Genomic DNA, 15,602 nt, shown 5'->3' on the forward strand with positions numbered 1-15,602 from the left:
GAATTATTTCTGTAGTTTATCATTTTGACCCAAGAACCTACTTTGGGAGTAACTGATGAATAACCATCTGTAATATAAAATGCAACATGGAGGGGCTCAGTGAAGGTGGTGGTGTAGGTGTGAAGATGTTGGATTGAGTCGCGCAGAATATAAAATGACAACTGTCCAGCCTCATAGTCTAAGTAGATTCCAAACTTGTTGCTTGGCAATGACAGTCCTAAAAATCGTAACTTCTCTATATTGTTGTCATGAACCACTGCTAGATGAACTAATCTGGATAAGCACCAGGACTTTTTATTGCTCCCAATCCAAAAATTAACCTTCCTGTCCATACTGGGATAGCACAGTCCTACCCTCCAAATGGATCTGAAAGCCTCAAGTGTCTCTACTTCCCAGTAATGTCGCCCTGAAGAAAAGCTCTAAACACTTAAAACCTGATACTTCTCAAATCTTTCTGGTGTCTCAGGATGATTTGGGCAATTTTCCGACCAAGTTGCAGTTCTCAGGTCATCAGATATAAGTACATTGTTAGCAGCTGTGTGCACATCGAGTGTCAGATCCTCAGGTTCTGGCTTAAAGATCCAAATATTTATACCTTTGATGATATTAGCTAAGCTTGCCTTTAATTCCTCTAGGAACCAGTCCACCTTCATGTCGCCAACACCACTGAGCATTTCATCCACGCTCCCTGGGAGCTTCTCATTTTTATCTTTCATGTCCGAACTGTCATCAACGCTTGATTTGCGATATTGTAAAACAGCCAGTGGATCACTTGAGTTGTGCAGCTCACTGATTTGGGACATCTTGCAAGCCAAAGAAGCTCTTTTAGCTTCCAGCTGATCTAGGATACCAGAGACGCTATATGAAATGCAATCTTCCTTATAATTGACATCCCTTAGGACCTTAGTCAGCTGCACCTCCATCTGTCTCTTCAGGTCTAGAAGTATAGTGGAGACTCTTTTTGTCAGGTCAGCAGCTCTTTCTGTTTCTTTTATTTGATACTCTTTCAAAATCTGGACTTTCCTCTCAATGTCACTGGTCTCGGTGGTCAGTTCCTCTAGGTCAGCTTTTAATTTCTCCTTCTTCTTCTCAGAGATCTCCTTTAGTGACTCCAAACGGTGGCCCTTGTGTTCCCCAAGCAGGCAGCAGGTGGCACAGACACAGGTAGAATCCTCCGTGCAGTAATACTCCAAGATCCTTTTATGGATAGAGCATTTCCTGTCCTCTGGGCAAGCTGTGGGATCAGATAGGACATGTTCAGGTGACTTATTGTGGACTCTCAGGTGATCATGACACAATGAGGCTTCACACAATAGACAAGATTTAACAGCAGCTACAGCGGAGTGGATACAGTAAGTGCAGAAGATCCCGGAGGCTTTCATCTCTGGCTCTGGAGCAGAGTGGAAATGTCGTACTACATTGCACAAGGTTATGTTTCTCTGCAGTCCAGGACGTTTCTTAAACTTAATCCTGCACTCAGGGCAGCTGTATCCACCTGTTACCTTCTGCTTATCGAACACACTATCTATACAAGCTCGGCAGAAATTGTGTCCACAGGTCAGATTTACCGGATCTGTAAAAATGTTCAGACAGATGGAACAGTTCAGCTCCTCTCTCAGCTCAATGGACGCCATGGCGGAGGTGTGGTTTTTCCACTACAAACATTAGTGGGCGTGCTTAAACCTGTGAATAGAGATACACAATGATTAAAAACCTGTATAGAGTAAAAACCTCTGATATTTACATGCTTAGTCCCTGCTTACAGTACTGTATAGAGTAAAAACCTCTGATATTTACATGTTTCGTACCTGCTTACAGTACTGTGTAGAGTAAAAACAAAGATGTAATAATTGTATTCTAGAGAAACAGAAAATTTAAACAATAATGTGTTCCCACTGGCACACTGTGAAAAAGTAAAAATGGTCATGTAGTGACAGACAAATTGGCTTCAATTCACAAAGGGGTGTTCGATTAAAAAAAAAATATCATGACTTCAATTCACAAAGACCTGTTCGGTAATTACTGCATAACAATAGTAAAAGGCATCCCCGACATCCCTTTATATATCCATGTTTGTTCTACGCCCACTGGATGTGTTTATTAGTCTTTCTTAACATTTTATTTAAAGTCTACCCGAGGCAGTGTGTGTGTGTGGGGGGAATGGGGGGTTGGGCAGATGGAACACAGAGGCATGTCCCCTGCTGCAGGACATGCCTCTGTCCCCCCCCCCCCCCCAAAAAAAAAATTGTGGCATTCGATTGTCGCCAATTTTGAGGGGAAGGGAGAGGTATTGCTTGCTTAAACGCCCACTGGGGGTGTTCTTATAGGCCTTCCCCAGCTGCCACTGAGCAGCTCTGCTCTGCCTCTCCTTGGCCACTCCCCCGCCTCCCTGCACGCTGCTGTGTGTGAGACACACAGAGCAGCTCTTCAAGCGTCGTGACCCTAGGGGTCACAAAAACAGAAGTAATGGATGGCAGGCCACTGGAGCGGCGGGAGTGCAACTACCTGATCCACCCAGCCCCCCGGATAAGGTAGCATTGCTTTTTTTTTATTTTAATCCCCACCTCGGGTTCACTTTAATGGCCAGAGTTTAGTTGAAGGTCCAAGAAACATAAGACAGGACATGCTTAATTGATTTCCCCACTAGCTCCTCTGCATCTTCAAACAGAAAGCCAAAGGGTTAAATGTCTGAAGGGCTGCAGGGGGACTCTATTTTGTGCCTGCTCTCTCCTCCGCTGCCTGGGGGGTGGAGAAGCTTGCCCCTCCTGAGATAGTGTCAAAGTCTATTAGAGGGAATTGCAGCAGAAGGAGGCTGTTCCTTTTGGCTCTCTGCTCCTGTCAGTCATGCTCTCTGGGCTGGTGTACACCGAGCTGCTTTTTCAGCGTTTCTGCAGCCGCTTGCGGCTGCGGATACACTTGGTCAATGTATCTCAATGGGGTGGGTCACACAAGAGCGGGAGGCGTTTTGCAGAAACGCATACTCCCGGGGTGAGGCATTTTTTGGATTGTGGATGCGTTTCTGCCTCAATGTTAAGTATAGGAAAAACGCAAACCGCTCTGAAAAACGGCAGTTCAGAGCGGTTTTGCAGGCGTTTTTGTTACAGAAGTTGTTCAGTAACAGCTTTACTGTAACAATATATGAAATCTACTACACAAAAACGCTTCCCAAAACCGCAAAATGCTAGCTGAAACGCTACAAAAAATAAGAAAAAGCGTTTCAAAATCTGCTAGCATTTTGCGGATCTGCTAGCGTTTTTTGGTGTGCACCAGGCCTCTCTGCTTAGTTTATTGAAACCACCATCTCCGACTCCTGGCACCCAAAATTACTTTGACTCCCCAACCCTTGGAGTGGGCACATAAATCATCTGACTCAGTTTATGAAACAACTCGACTGACTTCGACTCCAGGTACCCAAGAATTGTTTTGACTCCTCTACTCTTGACTCCACATCAGGGCGATAACAGATACTGTAGTGACCACATGTAGTGATAGTCTACTGTGAAAGATTGTAATGACAAATAGATTGTAGTTCACAGGTAGATTGTGGTAACAGATAAACTGTGGTGTTTTCATTGTATTGGTAGGCAGATTGCAGATGCAGAGTAGATTCTAGTACAGACAGGGCTGTGGAGTCAGAGTTGGAGTCGTGGCAATTTTGGGCACCTGGAGTTGGATTCGGAGTTCTTGATTTCATAAACTGAGGAGTCGGATAATTTTTGTACAAAAATCCACAGCCCTGTTAAGTATTAGACTAAGGAGTCAGAGTCGAGTAGTCGGAGTTGGGGCCATTTTGGGTACCTGGAGTTGGAGTCGGAAGATGTTTGTACCAACTCCACAGCCCTAGTTACAGACATATTGTAGTGATCGGTAGATTGTGGGGAGTCTGGGGACAAGTAATTGTAGTAGAAGCCAGAATTTTGTGAAAGGCAGATGATAGTGACAGACAGTAGAAACATGTAGATTGTAGTGAAAGTAGATTGTATGGACAGGTTGAACGTAGTAATAGGTAAACTGTAGTGAGACTGGTACATTGAATTGGCAGGTAGATGGTAGTGACAGATAAAAAAATAGTGACAAGTTTATTGCAGTTGCAGGCAGACTGCAACAACATGCAGGCTGTAGCGACAGGCAGATTGTAAGGACAGGTAGACTGTACTGACACATGGTAGTAATAAACAGACTGTAGTGACTGGTAGATTATCGTACTAGGCCCGGAGCAGATGAGCTCATTCACAGCCACACTACCAGCCACAAGCTAGTGTGTAATCACTAGGAGGAAGCTTTCAGAGGCGGGAGAGAAGCAGGTGCCAAATATCCAGGGGCGTAGCTAGAAATTATTATGTCCCATAGAAAAAAATAGTTTCCCCCCGCCGGAAAAAAACAACAACTATTGGGCACTTTTGTGCCACCTCCCCGCACCAGTTTAAGGTAGCCAGAGGTGCCACAAGGTATAGGTAGACATAAGTGCACCCCCCTCCCCCCGTATAGGTAGTCCCCCAAGTATAAGTAGCTCCCTCACCATAGGTAGCGATATGGGTCCCTAATGTATAGGTAGCCAGAGGAGCCCCTAATATAGCTAGAGATAAGTGCTTCCCCCACCCATATAGGTAGCCTTATGGGCCCCACAGTATAGATAGCCAGAGGGGCCTCTAATATAAGCAGACATGCGTGCCCCACCCCAGTATAGGTAGCAGTATGAGCCCCACAGTATAGATAGCCAGAAGGGCCCCCCCACACAGTATAGGCAGACAGATGTTTGTCCCCCAGTATACAGTGCATCCAGAAAATATGCACAGCGCATCGCTTTTTCCACATTTTGTTATGTGACAGTATTATTCAGGGCTGTGGAGTCGGTACAAAAATCTTCAGACTCCTCAGTTTATGAAACCACGACTCCGACTCCAACTCCGTCTACTTGAGGTTTTGGCAAAATTATAAAAAAAAAAAAAAAAAAAAAATGGAGAAATCACGTACATTCACAGCCTTTGCTCAATACTATGTCGATACACACTTGGCAGCAATTACAGCCACAAGGCTTTTTGAATATGATGCCACAAGCTTGGCATACCTATCCTTGGTCAGTTTCGCCCATTCCTCTTTGCAGCACCTCTCAAGCTCCATCAGGTTGGATGGGAACAACCCCGTCTAGTACGCCAGGGACACGTGTCTCTACTGTTCTCAGGGGCACATTAGCGCGTGCGTGCGCTCACTGTCAGGAGCTTTATGCCAGGAGAAGGCGCGTCAGCTGACCAGCTGGTCGGCTGACGTCAGGGAGTACGCTCGCCTCTCCTGATTGGCTGAGGCTGATGGGCGTGCCTGGAGGGTATCCTCCGCTTCTTAAGCCTCTCGGCTTCACTTGCAATTTGTCTGCTATCGTGAATACTTCGTGTTAGCGCTCAGACCTTAGTCAGTCCTCTAGTGTGTTAGAACCGGCAGGAGCTGGGAATTCACACTAAGCTTAGGATCTGCTTGATAGCTTAAATTGTACTATTACTGTGTATTATCTTTGTATGACTGTGGCTAGCTCTGACCTATCTTACTCTTAGTGATTCTGTACTTCAGCCTATTTGATCCTGTTGCCAACTCAGCTTGTTTAACACTCTGTCTCTGTCTCCTGATTTTGTACCTTTGCCCATCTGACCTTAAAGCCAAACTCTGCCTGAATAACGTTCTGCCTTTGCCTGTCGATTCTGTACTGTAATCTGTCTGTCTGTTGACGAACCAATCTGTCTGACTACTCTACTCACCAGTGAGCCCTTGTCACTGGTGAGGTTATTACTATTAGTGCCCACCAGCTCCTCTGGTGAGGACTTCTGCTTAGATAGTCTCCACCAGCTCCTCTGGTGAGAACTATTGTATTTGTTATCATACACCAGCTCCTCTGGTAATAGCTCTTGCTCTGATAAGTGCTCAACAGCTCCTCTGGTGAGGCTTACGTTACTGATAGTACTCACCAGCTCCTCTGGTGAGCTATCTGCATTACTGTTGCACCAAGCATTATTCATTATACATCTCTTGTGTGTGGCTACACCTGTTAAACCTTCTGTGTTTGTTGTCACGGCAGCCTTCTGATATACCAGCATTATAGGTGATTCTGCAGATCACCTTATAATCAGGTATATATCTGCATTATAGGTGATACTACAGATCACCTAATAATCAGATTCTGCCTTTGCTGACACCAATTGTTACGGTGTCAAAAAAGTGATGCGCTGTAAATATTTTCTAGATGCACTGTAGGCAGACATAAGCCCCACCCCCAGTATAGGTACTCCCTGAGTATAGTTGGCCAGATGTCGCCCCTCCCTGCAGAGAGAGTTGCCACCCCCCTACATAGCTTTTCCTGGGGGACTAATGGTCCCCACTTTTATAACCTTCCCTGGTGGTCTAGTGCCCTCTATACAGCTTTTCCTGCTGGTCTAGTGATTCCCCTCCCCTTACATAGCTTTCCTTGGTGGTCCAATAATCCCCTTGTATAGCTGTCCCTTGTGGTCAGTTGTCCCCTCCCCTTCAATAGCTTTCCCTGATGGTCTACAATCTGAAGCAGGCTTTCTCAACCAGTGTTCCTTGAGGTTTTTGCAAGGTTTCCCTTGCATTTTCCCTTCCCCTTTCCCTGACAGTCTGAGAAAGTTTCAAAACTCCCTATTTGGCTCCTCTGTGTCCTCTTTACTCATTGTATGCTCACCCCAAATGTGGTGGAGATTGGAACACAGCACACTATAATATTAAGTTATGTATAAAGAAGCACTAAATTGGAGGTCAGAATAATGAGCACATTAATAAAAAGCATAATAGGTGGTATAATGAGCAGCACCATAATAAAGGGTAGTGCGATAAAGATTACTATTATAGAGCACAATAATTGTGTGGGTTTATATCAAGACATGCAGCACGTGAATAGGAAACACTTTAAAGGACCACAGTCGCGAAAATCATAACATTTTAAGTCTATATAATCATACACAAACAACAAGTACGTTTCTTTCAGAGTAAAATGAGCCATACATTACTTGTCTGCTGTGTTGCTGTCATTTACAGTAAGTAGTAGAAATCTGACAGAATGGACAGCTTTTGGATAGCCCATCTCCTCATGGGGAGTTATCAGGGTTTTCTTTATTTTCAAAAGCACTTAGTGAATGGCAGTTGTCCGTTCATTTGCCAAAAAAGTGTACAGTGAGCAGTGAGGCTGGCCAGCATGTGTATAAATCTTTTTCAGGGAGTGCCATTATAAAGAATAAAGGCCATGCTGAGAGTCCCCTATGGACAGATGGACTAGCCCAAAACCTGTCGGTAATGTCAGATTTCTACTGCTTACTGTGACAGCAACATAGAACAGTAATCTGCAAACTTGGCTCTACATCTCTACACTATGAGATTTTCTGGCCGTTTTACTGTCAAATCGATTATTTCCAACATGTCCGATTTGCTTTCCGATCGATTTCTGAGCATTTTCCAATCGCTTTCCGATTAAAGTTAATGGAAATCGATCGGAAAATGTTTAAAAATCGATCGGAAAGCAAATCGGACATGTTGGAAATAATCGATCTGACTGTAAATCGGCCAGAAAATCTCATAGTGTGTACCCAGCATTAAGGAACTGCATGATTCTGACAGCCACAGTCATGACTGATAAAGGCAAATGCATTGTGGGACTTGTAGTTCCTGACTAGCTGGAGAGCCAAGTTTGCATATCACTGACATAGGAAAAGAGTAATCTATGGCTCAATTTACTCTGGAAGAAACATACTACTTATATGTGTTTACATATATTTTAAATGTTCCCAACAGTGGTTGCAATGAACAAACACACCTACTTTTAAAGACTACCCCCCCCCCCCCCCCCCCACCCCCATGCAGGGGTTCCTTGTGATCCAAACACTGGTGTAGCAATAGGGGTTGCAGAGGTTTGGAACACACAAGGGCCCATGGGCAAGAGGGACCCTCCCTCAACTGCATATCCAAAAGTTATTTGAAGGGTTTGTATAGGGTAAAAAAGTTGAGAAAGGCTGCTCTAAAGCCTCCCTTTGTGCAACTTTCCCTGGTGGGCTAGTGGTCCCTCTCCATACAGAGCTAGGCAGCTTTCTGCATACAAGTATCGGTATACCCAAGTATCTGAGCTAACGCGAATCCAGCATCTCCAGCCTGCACAGCCGAACTAGAGAGAGTCACTCCCCACAGTAGTAAGCACGTAGTAGCATCAGCGATCCTAACCGGACGTGACTTCAGCTTTACCCCCACTCGGAATTAGATTCCATTCACTGAGTGACGCTACTTCCGCCCTTCTTCCGCATACAAGCAGCAGTGAGAAAAACATCCTCCAGGACAGATTAGAGGGGATGCTGCCAGCGGCTGCTGTGTAGTGAGACGGTGGGACTGGAGGCGGGGTGAGTACGAGCAGCACCATACTCCCTCTACATGGCAAGGACATAGTATGTGTGCTAATGGAGCCAATAGGCCTGTGCTGGGTGAACTGGGGCTTCCATTCTGCTGTGGGACTACAAGTCCAAGTGTTCCTGCCTCGGATTTAAGATCGTTTATCCATAGTTAGCAGTTCTCGTTGATCAGTATCTGGATTTGTGGCTATCTCTAGCTAATATTAAAACTGGTCAGAAACCTACATCTAGGTCTATTATGTACATTTTGGAACCTATACAGTGTATATCCAGGTGTCAGAAGGGTTACTCAGCAAGGCCTAATAGCTGCAGGGCAGAAGATACTTATTGTCCTCAGGGGATACCAGCCCTGTTGTAAATAGCAAATCTATAAATGGCAATTGATAGCTTTTTTATGTAGTGCTTGTATCTCACATGAGCTTGCAGCTAAAGCCAGGCAGGTACAGAGTTGGTTTTTGCCCTGCAAATTGATTGAAGCTAGGTGGAGACAGTTCTGGGACATTTGGCTCAATAAAGTACGTACTTGCCTAAAGAGTGAGAAGAGGAGAGGTAAATCTGGCCAATTTGATCATTTGATGAAATCTGTTAGAAATTGATGACCCAATGTGTAGGACCAATCGTTTACTGGATGAAATGGTCGATTGCACCAGACTGCAGATATCGATTGGAGGAGGATCGGGAGCAGCAACAGGTCAACGGCCCACTGCATTGCTATGCATCGAACAGTGGAACACTGCAGTTAGTTTTAATATATTTAATGCTTTAGGGTAGCCATTGGGAATCCCCATAGACAAACGGCCACTTCCATTTGTAAGAAATAAGGGGCACAGCCATGCAGGTGAGGGTTGTGGTGTGCAATGTTAGTGTTTTCACCTGGGTCCACTATTACTTACAAATCAGTGGTCGTGCCCAAATGTAGGGAGTTTGCCACGAGCAGGAAATGGCCGTTTGTCAACGAGGATTCCCATTGGATCCCCTAAAGTAGACTTGTACCAAAATCTTAGTGCAGTGTGTGGAGGCATTTGATCAGATAGATCCCTCAATGATCAGATTCTGACCTGAGAGGGATCTATCTTCTTGACCACATTGACCAGTGTATGGCAAGCCTAAGAAGCTTTTTGGAACAAACCGATCAGACAAATACTTTTTTTTTTTTTTAATACTCAAATTCCCTATAAACTAATTAAGCCTCGCCCACAGCTCCTTGTGTGCCTTGGCACTGTAGCAAAGGCTTATGGGAGCTCAGTCTGGGCAGGAGGAGGAGGTTCCTAGATTTAAGAGGCAGATGGGAGGAGAAAGGACGAGAGGGGACTGAATTTACACACAGGCAAGCAGATAGCATCTCCAGCCATCAGCCTGTGACAATGTAAAAACAGAACAAGGCTGCCCTCGTATCACAGGAATAAAAAATCATAAACTTTTGCAGCTGTTTGCAGCTAGATATGCTGTGTAAACGATCTAAACTTTAGATAAGATATATAGACAAGTTACTTGTTATAGTTAGTTTTTCATCTCTGATCCGCTTTAAAAAAAAGAAATAAAAAAGCTAAAACACTCAGCTGAAGGATTTAGAAGCGGATGCGAAAGCACTAACGGCAATTAGAGATGATTTATTTATTGCCCCCCCCCCCCCCCAACATAACAGCGGAACATGTTGCATGGTCTGCAGACTGTACCGTGTTGGTCGTGAAATGTCGCCCAAGGGATGGAGTCCCAATCCCAACATGTTTCTCAGCCGTTGGCTACATGACTTCCACTATTTGCACTCACATTGTTTCCCTATCAGGTGCGCTGAGGGTGAGAGGATGTGGTGACAACACACCAATAGTAACTAAGGGAGGTCCGTTCCCTATCAGGTCTGCTGAGGGTGAAGGGATGTGGTGTCAGCACACCAATAACTCAGGGAGGTTAGTTCCCTATCAGGTCCTGTGAGGGGATGTGGTGACAGCACACTAATAGTAACTAAGGGAGGTCAGGTCCACCAGCGGTATCTCTGTGTTTGGCCTATTAAAAATAATGTTATCCATACTGTTTTAGGGGATGCAATATCCCTGGGACACACGACCATATCTGGTGGAAATGCGCTAAAGTTCGCCGTCTTTGGTTGAGGGTTTGCACATGGGCATCCTCTTTAATTGCTAAACCACTCCCTAGAGACCCAAAACATGTATTATTAGGGCTTCCTTATCCTGATCTAACTAAAGCACAAAACTCACTCCTCTTTCACATCTTTACTGCCACCAAATTAACCATAGCAGCAGCCTGGCGTATACGCACTTTATCCTTTGATCTGGTTAAAACAGGCTGACTAGCGTACTGTTCTTTGAAAAGCTGCCAGCTAGAATGCTAGATAAAATTAGCAAATTCAATAAAATTTGGCTACCTTTTATGCAATATCTTTTAGGCCCGGAATGTAGCGCTAGGGTGAATAGTTTATAATTTTGATTGTGTCCTTGATGTCTCGTTATTTTTATCAGTAGCTGTCTGGTCGCAAGGCCTCCCTGTCCCAAACTCTTGTTACTACCGGTATATATTTTCCTGTTCCAGCCTACTCTTCTCCTCTCTCTTTCTCATCTTTACTAAGCTCGGCTTAACCTTTCTTTTTCTCTTCATCAATGAAGCAAAGCTTGATAAAGGACCACAAGGCTTGAAATGCTGCCTGTAAATTGCTTTAACAATTACAATAAAAGAGCATAATTTAGATGGGGCCCGTCTTGGTCTTTCCTCATACGTGTGTAGAATGCACATAGCTAAGGTGGATTTTTCCCAGAACGTCTCAGGACAGCAACCCTGAGACTTGTCTCCCTCCATGACCCACTGGACAGGAAGCTAGATAAGAATTTGCATAATAGATTAGATAGGGATTAGACAGGTATATACATCATAGTTTCCGCTTACCCCATCAGTTGTTATCCTGTCCAGCAGGATGCTAGGTGTGGGGTATGGCTGGCCACCCATGCTAGTTGCAGGAGCAGCGGCGGTGGTGATCCCCTTAGTCTGCGCAGGCTAGTTGTCCTAGCGCGGGATCACGCTGTCTGCCATAGCCTTCCCCAGGATGCGGAAGTTCGGCGGATTCCGGAAGTCCCGCCCGTGGATCACGTGATCGGCACCTCACGTGACCAGAACCCGGAAGCAGGAAGTCTCCTGGCCCGGCGTGCGCTCCAGAGCGGCATTTCGCACGGACTTCTCTGTGCAGCTGTATGGAGACTGGCGTTATCCTCCGGAAGGACACAGACACTGGTAGGCTGTTGATGGGGTTTAATTTTTGCTCAATGGGCGGGCCAGTAAAGGAACCTGTAAGCTATTTAAGCTGTACTTAGTCACGCAGTGGTGTTTGTGACTATGGAGGCTGCCTCTGGATCTTCCTCCCAGGGCTCTGTGGAGTCAAGCTCCGTACCCTCTCTGGTATGTTTCACTGTGGCTCTTTGATTCATATTGGCTATTTACTGAGGGTTATCAGGCTGATGGGTATTTTTGTCTTTGTGTTTTTTAGCCTAACTCGGAAAACAGATGGAAGATCAGAAACAAAGGCTGATAAGGCAGAACTCCCTAACAAGCCTGATAAGTCTGACATTGATAAATCTAAAGGCTCTGAAGTTAAATCATCTCACAAGCCTTCTAAGAAATGTGCAGTTTGCAAAGGTCATTTGTCTTCATCCTCATCTAAACTGTTATGTCAATCTTGTACAGAAAAAGTTGTCAGAGAAGAATCTCCTTCTATGTTTAAAGATTTGAAGGGATGGATTAGAGCAGAAATATCCTCAGCAGTTGAAACCATGAAAAGCTCAGCTACTTCTCCAGTAAGATCAGAAGTACCGCTTTTACCGGGGCCCTCGGGCTCTGTTGTTTCTAAGCAGCCGGACCATGCTCCGGAGGGTACCCCTCCTACTAAGAAGAGGAAGTTAGAGATTGTTGTTTCAGAAGATTCAGAAAGATCTGAGGGAGAAATGGATATTTCCTCTTTTGACGAAATACCTTCTGAAACAGATAAGACAGAGGAAAAGAGTAGTAAATGCCATAAGTTTGCTTTCTCCACTGACTTTATGAAAGAACTGTTAGAGGCCATGCACATGGCAATGGGAATTACTACAGAAAAGAAAACATTAACACCCCTAGATCAAATGTATGAAACTTTATCTGAACCTCAGATGTCCTTTATACCTGTGCATAGTAGTCTTAAGGACATCATTAAGAGAGAATGGGACAATCCGGAAAAGAGAGCCTTTTGGCCAAAATCTTTGGCCAAAAGATACCCATACAGTGCAGAAGATCAAAAGTTTTGGGGAACCTCACCTAAACTTGATCCTTCACTATCTAAGGTGTCCAGAAGGTCGGATCTACAATTTGAGGATTTTGGTTGCCTAAAAGATCCAATTGACAGAAAAATGGATAATATCTTGAGAAGGGCATGGGAAGCAGCTTCTTTAAACTTCAAACCTTCGGTAGCATCTACTGCAGTGGCTAGATCCCTAAAGTTATGGATAATGGAAGTACAATCACAGATAGCGTCAGGCATACCTAGAGATGAAATATTGAATGCCTTTCCTAAGATTCTACATGCTACTAACTATCTGGCGGATGCTGCAGATGACTCGGTACGTCTAACGGCTAGAACAACAGCTCTAGTGAATTCTGCAAGAAGAGGAGTATGGGTAAAGACCTGGCAAGGCGATACCTCTTCCAAGTCTAAACTATGTGGGATTCCATGTGAAGGCAATCTCTTGTTTGGAACAAAGCTGGAAGAGACTTTGGAAAGATCTGCAGATAAAAAGAAAAATTTTCCAGTTAAACGGAGAAATTTTCGTTTCAATCGGTCCTTTCGTCCTTCAGGAAAACAAGAAACAGAAAATAGGAGTACCCAGAAGAAAAAGTGGGTGCCAAATAAAACACAGCGACCAAGAGGTAATACTTCCTACTCCAATCCAAACCCTCCATCAAAACAATGACGCCAGGATCCCGGTGGGCGGCAGACTGGCCCATTACTTCGAAAGATGGCAGGAGACATTCCAGAACAGATGGTTACTAAACATAATCTTACAGGGATACAAAATAGAATTTATCAGACGCCCACCAACACAGTTCTTTGTGACCCCCCCTCTCCAAACAGTCCAGACCAGGCACAAGCATTACTAAACGAAGTAAACTCTCTGCTAGAGAAAAGAGTCATCAGACAAGTCCCAAAATGCCAGGAGTATCTAGGATTTTACTCTCCAGTGTTCCTAATAAAAAAGCCTCAGGGGAACTACAGGTTTATCCTGAATCTGAAAAGATTAAACAAAGCAGTCCGTTACAGGAAATTCCGAATGGACAAGATTCGCTCAGTGGTAAATCTGCTGCAAGAAGGCTGTGTGTTAACCTCTCTAGATCTCAAAGACGCTTATCTGCATCTGCCAATTCACCTAGAATCACAGCAATTCCTGAGGTTCGCAGTGGTTCTACACGGAGAGGTAAGACATTTTCAATTTAATGCCCTCCCCTTTGGTTTATCTTCAGCCCCATGGTTGTTTACCAAAGTTATGGCGGAAGTTTTAGCTGTCCTGAGATTAGACTCTATCCAGATTATGGCCTACCTGGACGACTTACTTATTTGGGGTCCTTCTGTCCACTCAGTAAGACTCCAAACGGAGTTCGCACTTGAATTTCTTCAGTCCCTGGGGTGGTTAATTAACTGGGAGAAATCTTCCTTACAACCTCAGCAGAATATGGAGTTCCTTGGCTTTGAGATCTGTACTGGCAATAAAAGACTTGTTTTGCCTTCCAGAAAATCTACTGTTTTACTGAATTCTGTTCTTTCTTTTCAGAGCATGAAGATCATTTCTCTAAGAAAGGCTATGGCACTACTGGGCTTGCTAACAGCATCATTCCCTGCAGTACAGTGGGGTCAACTTCATTCGAGAGTCCTTCAAAGCTGGATTTTATCCAAATGGGACAAGCGGCTGTCTTCACTAGACAAGAAGGTTCAGATCCCTTGGAGTGTCAAGCACTCTCTCCTTTGGTGACTGGAGGCAGGTCACCTCTCCAGAGGAAATCTTTGGGACTTTCCAACCCAGACTGTAATAACAACAGACGCAAGCTCCTGGGGTTGGGGAGCACATCTAAATACTCTTCTTGCACAGGGTCAATGGTCTGCACATCTACACAAACGATCTTCAAACAGCAGGGAGTTGCAAGCTGTATGGGAAGCACTGCAGGCATTCCAGATACAAGTTCACCAATCCCATGTGACTATTCGTACGGACAACAGTACAGTAGTGGCCTACCTGAACCGCCAGGGGGGCACAAGGAGCAGTGTTTTAAGGTCCCAAGCATCAAGGATTCTTCATTGGGCAGAAAAGAATCTGCTTTCTTTAAAAGCAGTACATCTGAAAGGGACTCTCAACTATCTGGCAGATTATTTAAGCAGACGGAATCTCTCCCAAGACGAATGGAGTCTGAACGATCAAATATTTCAGCAGATATCGGATCTCTGGGGTGCCCCACAGATAGATCTGTTTGCAAGACGAATCAATGCGAAGTGCCCTCTGTTTTGTTCCCTGTGCCCACAAGACAATCCATGAGAAGTGGATGCCTTGTCAATCAGCTGGAGCCAGCACAAGATGTATGCCTTTCCCCCTCTACATCTCATCTCGAAGGTTTTGAACAAGATATGTCGAGACCAAGCACAAGTCATTCTGGTTGTTCCTTTCTGGCCCAAGAGATCGTGGTTTGCTCTACTTCAGCGCTTAGCTTCAGATCATCTGATCCTTCCATGTCATCAGGATCTACTGAGCCAGGGCACAGTGTTTCATCCCAATATGACTCTTCTTCGCCTTTCGGCATGGAACCTGAATGGAGGATATTGAAAAGCAAAGGTTTCTCTAATAGATTATCAGAGACACTCATTCAGAGTAGGAAAAAGGTTACGCGCCAAATATATCAGAAGGCTTGGAAAACATCTCTCTCCTGGTGTTTGAAGAATGATAGGAATACATCACACTCAAATTCGGTGCTGGAATTCCTACAATGTGGATTTCAGAAGGGTCTTAGCATCAGCACGTTAAAAGTACGAGTATCAGCCCTGAGTGTGTACCTAGAGAGAAAATTAGCAGAAGAAGAGTACGTGATCAGATTTTTTAGAGCAATAAAGAGGCTTCGACCAGTTATCCAGTCAAAGATCCCATCATGGGACCTAAACACGGTGTTGCAAGCTCTATGTGAATCACCCTTTGA

At 44.6% G+C, this 15,602-nt stretch overlaps 2 protein-coding genes across 2 annotated transcripts in view; one reads left to right on the forward strand and one right to left on the reverse strand.

Annotated features, from left to right (window-relative positions):
• Positions 1 to 274: 274 nt before the first annotated feature.
• Positions 275 to 8,191, reverse strand: LOC137542289 (E3 ubiquitin/ISG15 ligase TRIM25-like). Its single transcript, XM_068264094.1, has 2 exons — positions 8,105 to 8,191; positions 275 to 1,683 (listed from the first exon to the last, which is right to left on the reverse strand). Exon 2 carries the CDS (start codon positions 1,632 to 1,634, stop codon positions 420 to 422), a length of 1,215 nt encoding a protein of 404 aa, XP_068120195.1. The 5' UTR covers positions 1,635 to 1,683; positions 8,105 to 8,191; the 3' UTR covers positions 275 to 419.
• Positions 8,192 to 8,272: 81 nt separating this feature from the next.
• The window catches only part of BECN1 (beclin 1), a 38,959-nt gene continuing 31,629 nt past the window's right edge, over positions 8,273 to 15,602 (forward strand). The window contains 1 exon segment of the mRNA XM_068263717.1: positions 8,273 to 8,384. The gene's annotated coding sequence lies outside the window, so the exon portion shown is untranslated.

The sequence above is a fragment of the Hyperolius riggenbachi genome, chromosome 12 (assembly GCF_040937935.1).
Source record: "Hyperolius riggenbachi isolate aHypRig1 chromosome 12, aHypRig1.pri, whole genome shotgun sequence".
In the NCBI taxonomy this organism is placed as follows: domain Eukaryota; kingdom Metazoa; phylum Chordata; class Amphibia; order Anura; family Hyperoliidae; genus Hyperolius; species Hyperolius riggenbachi.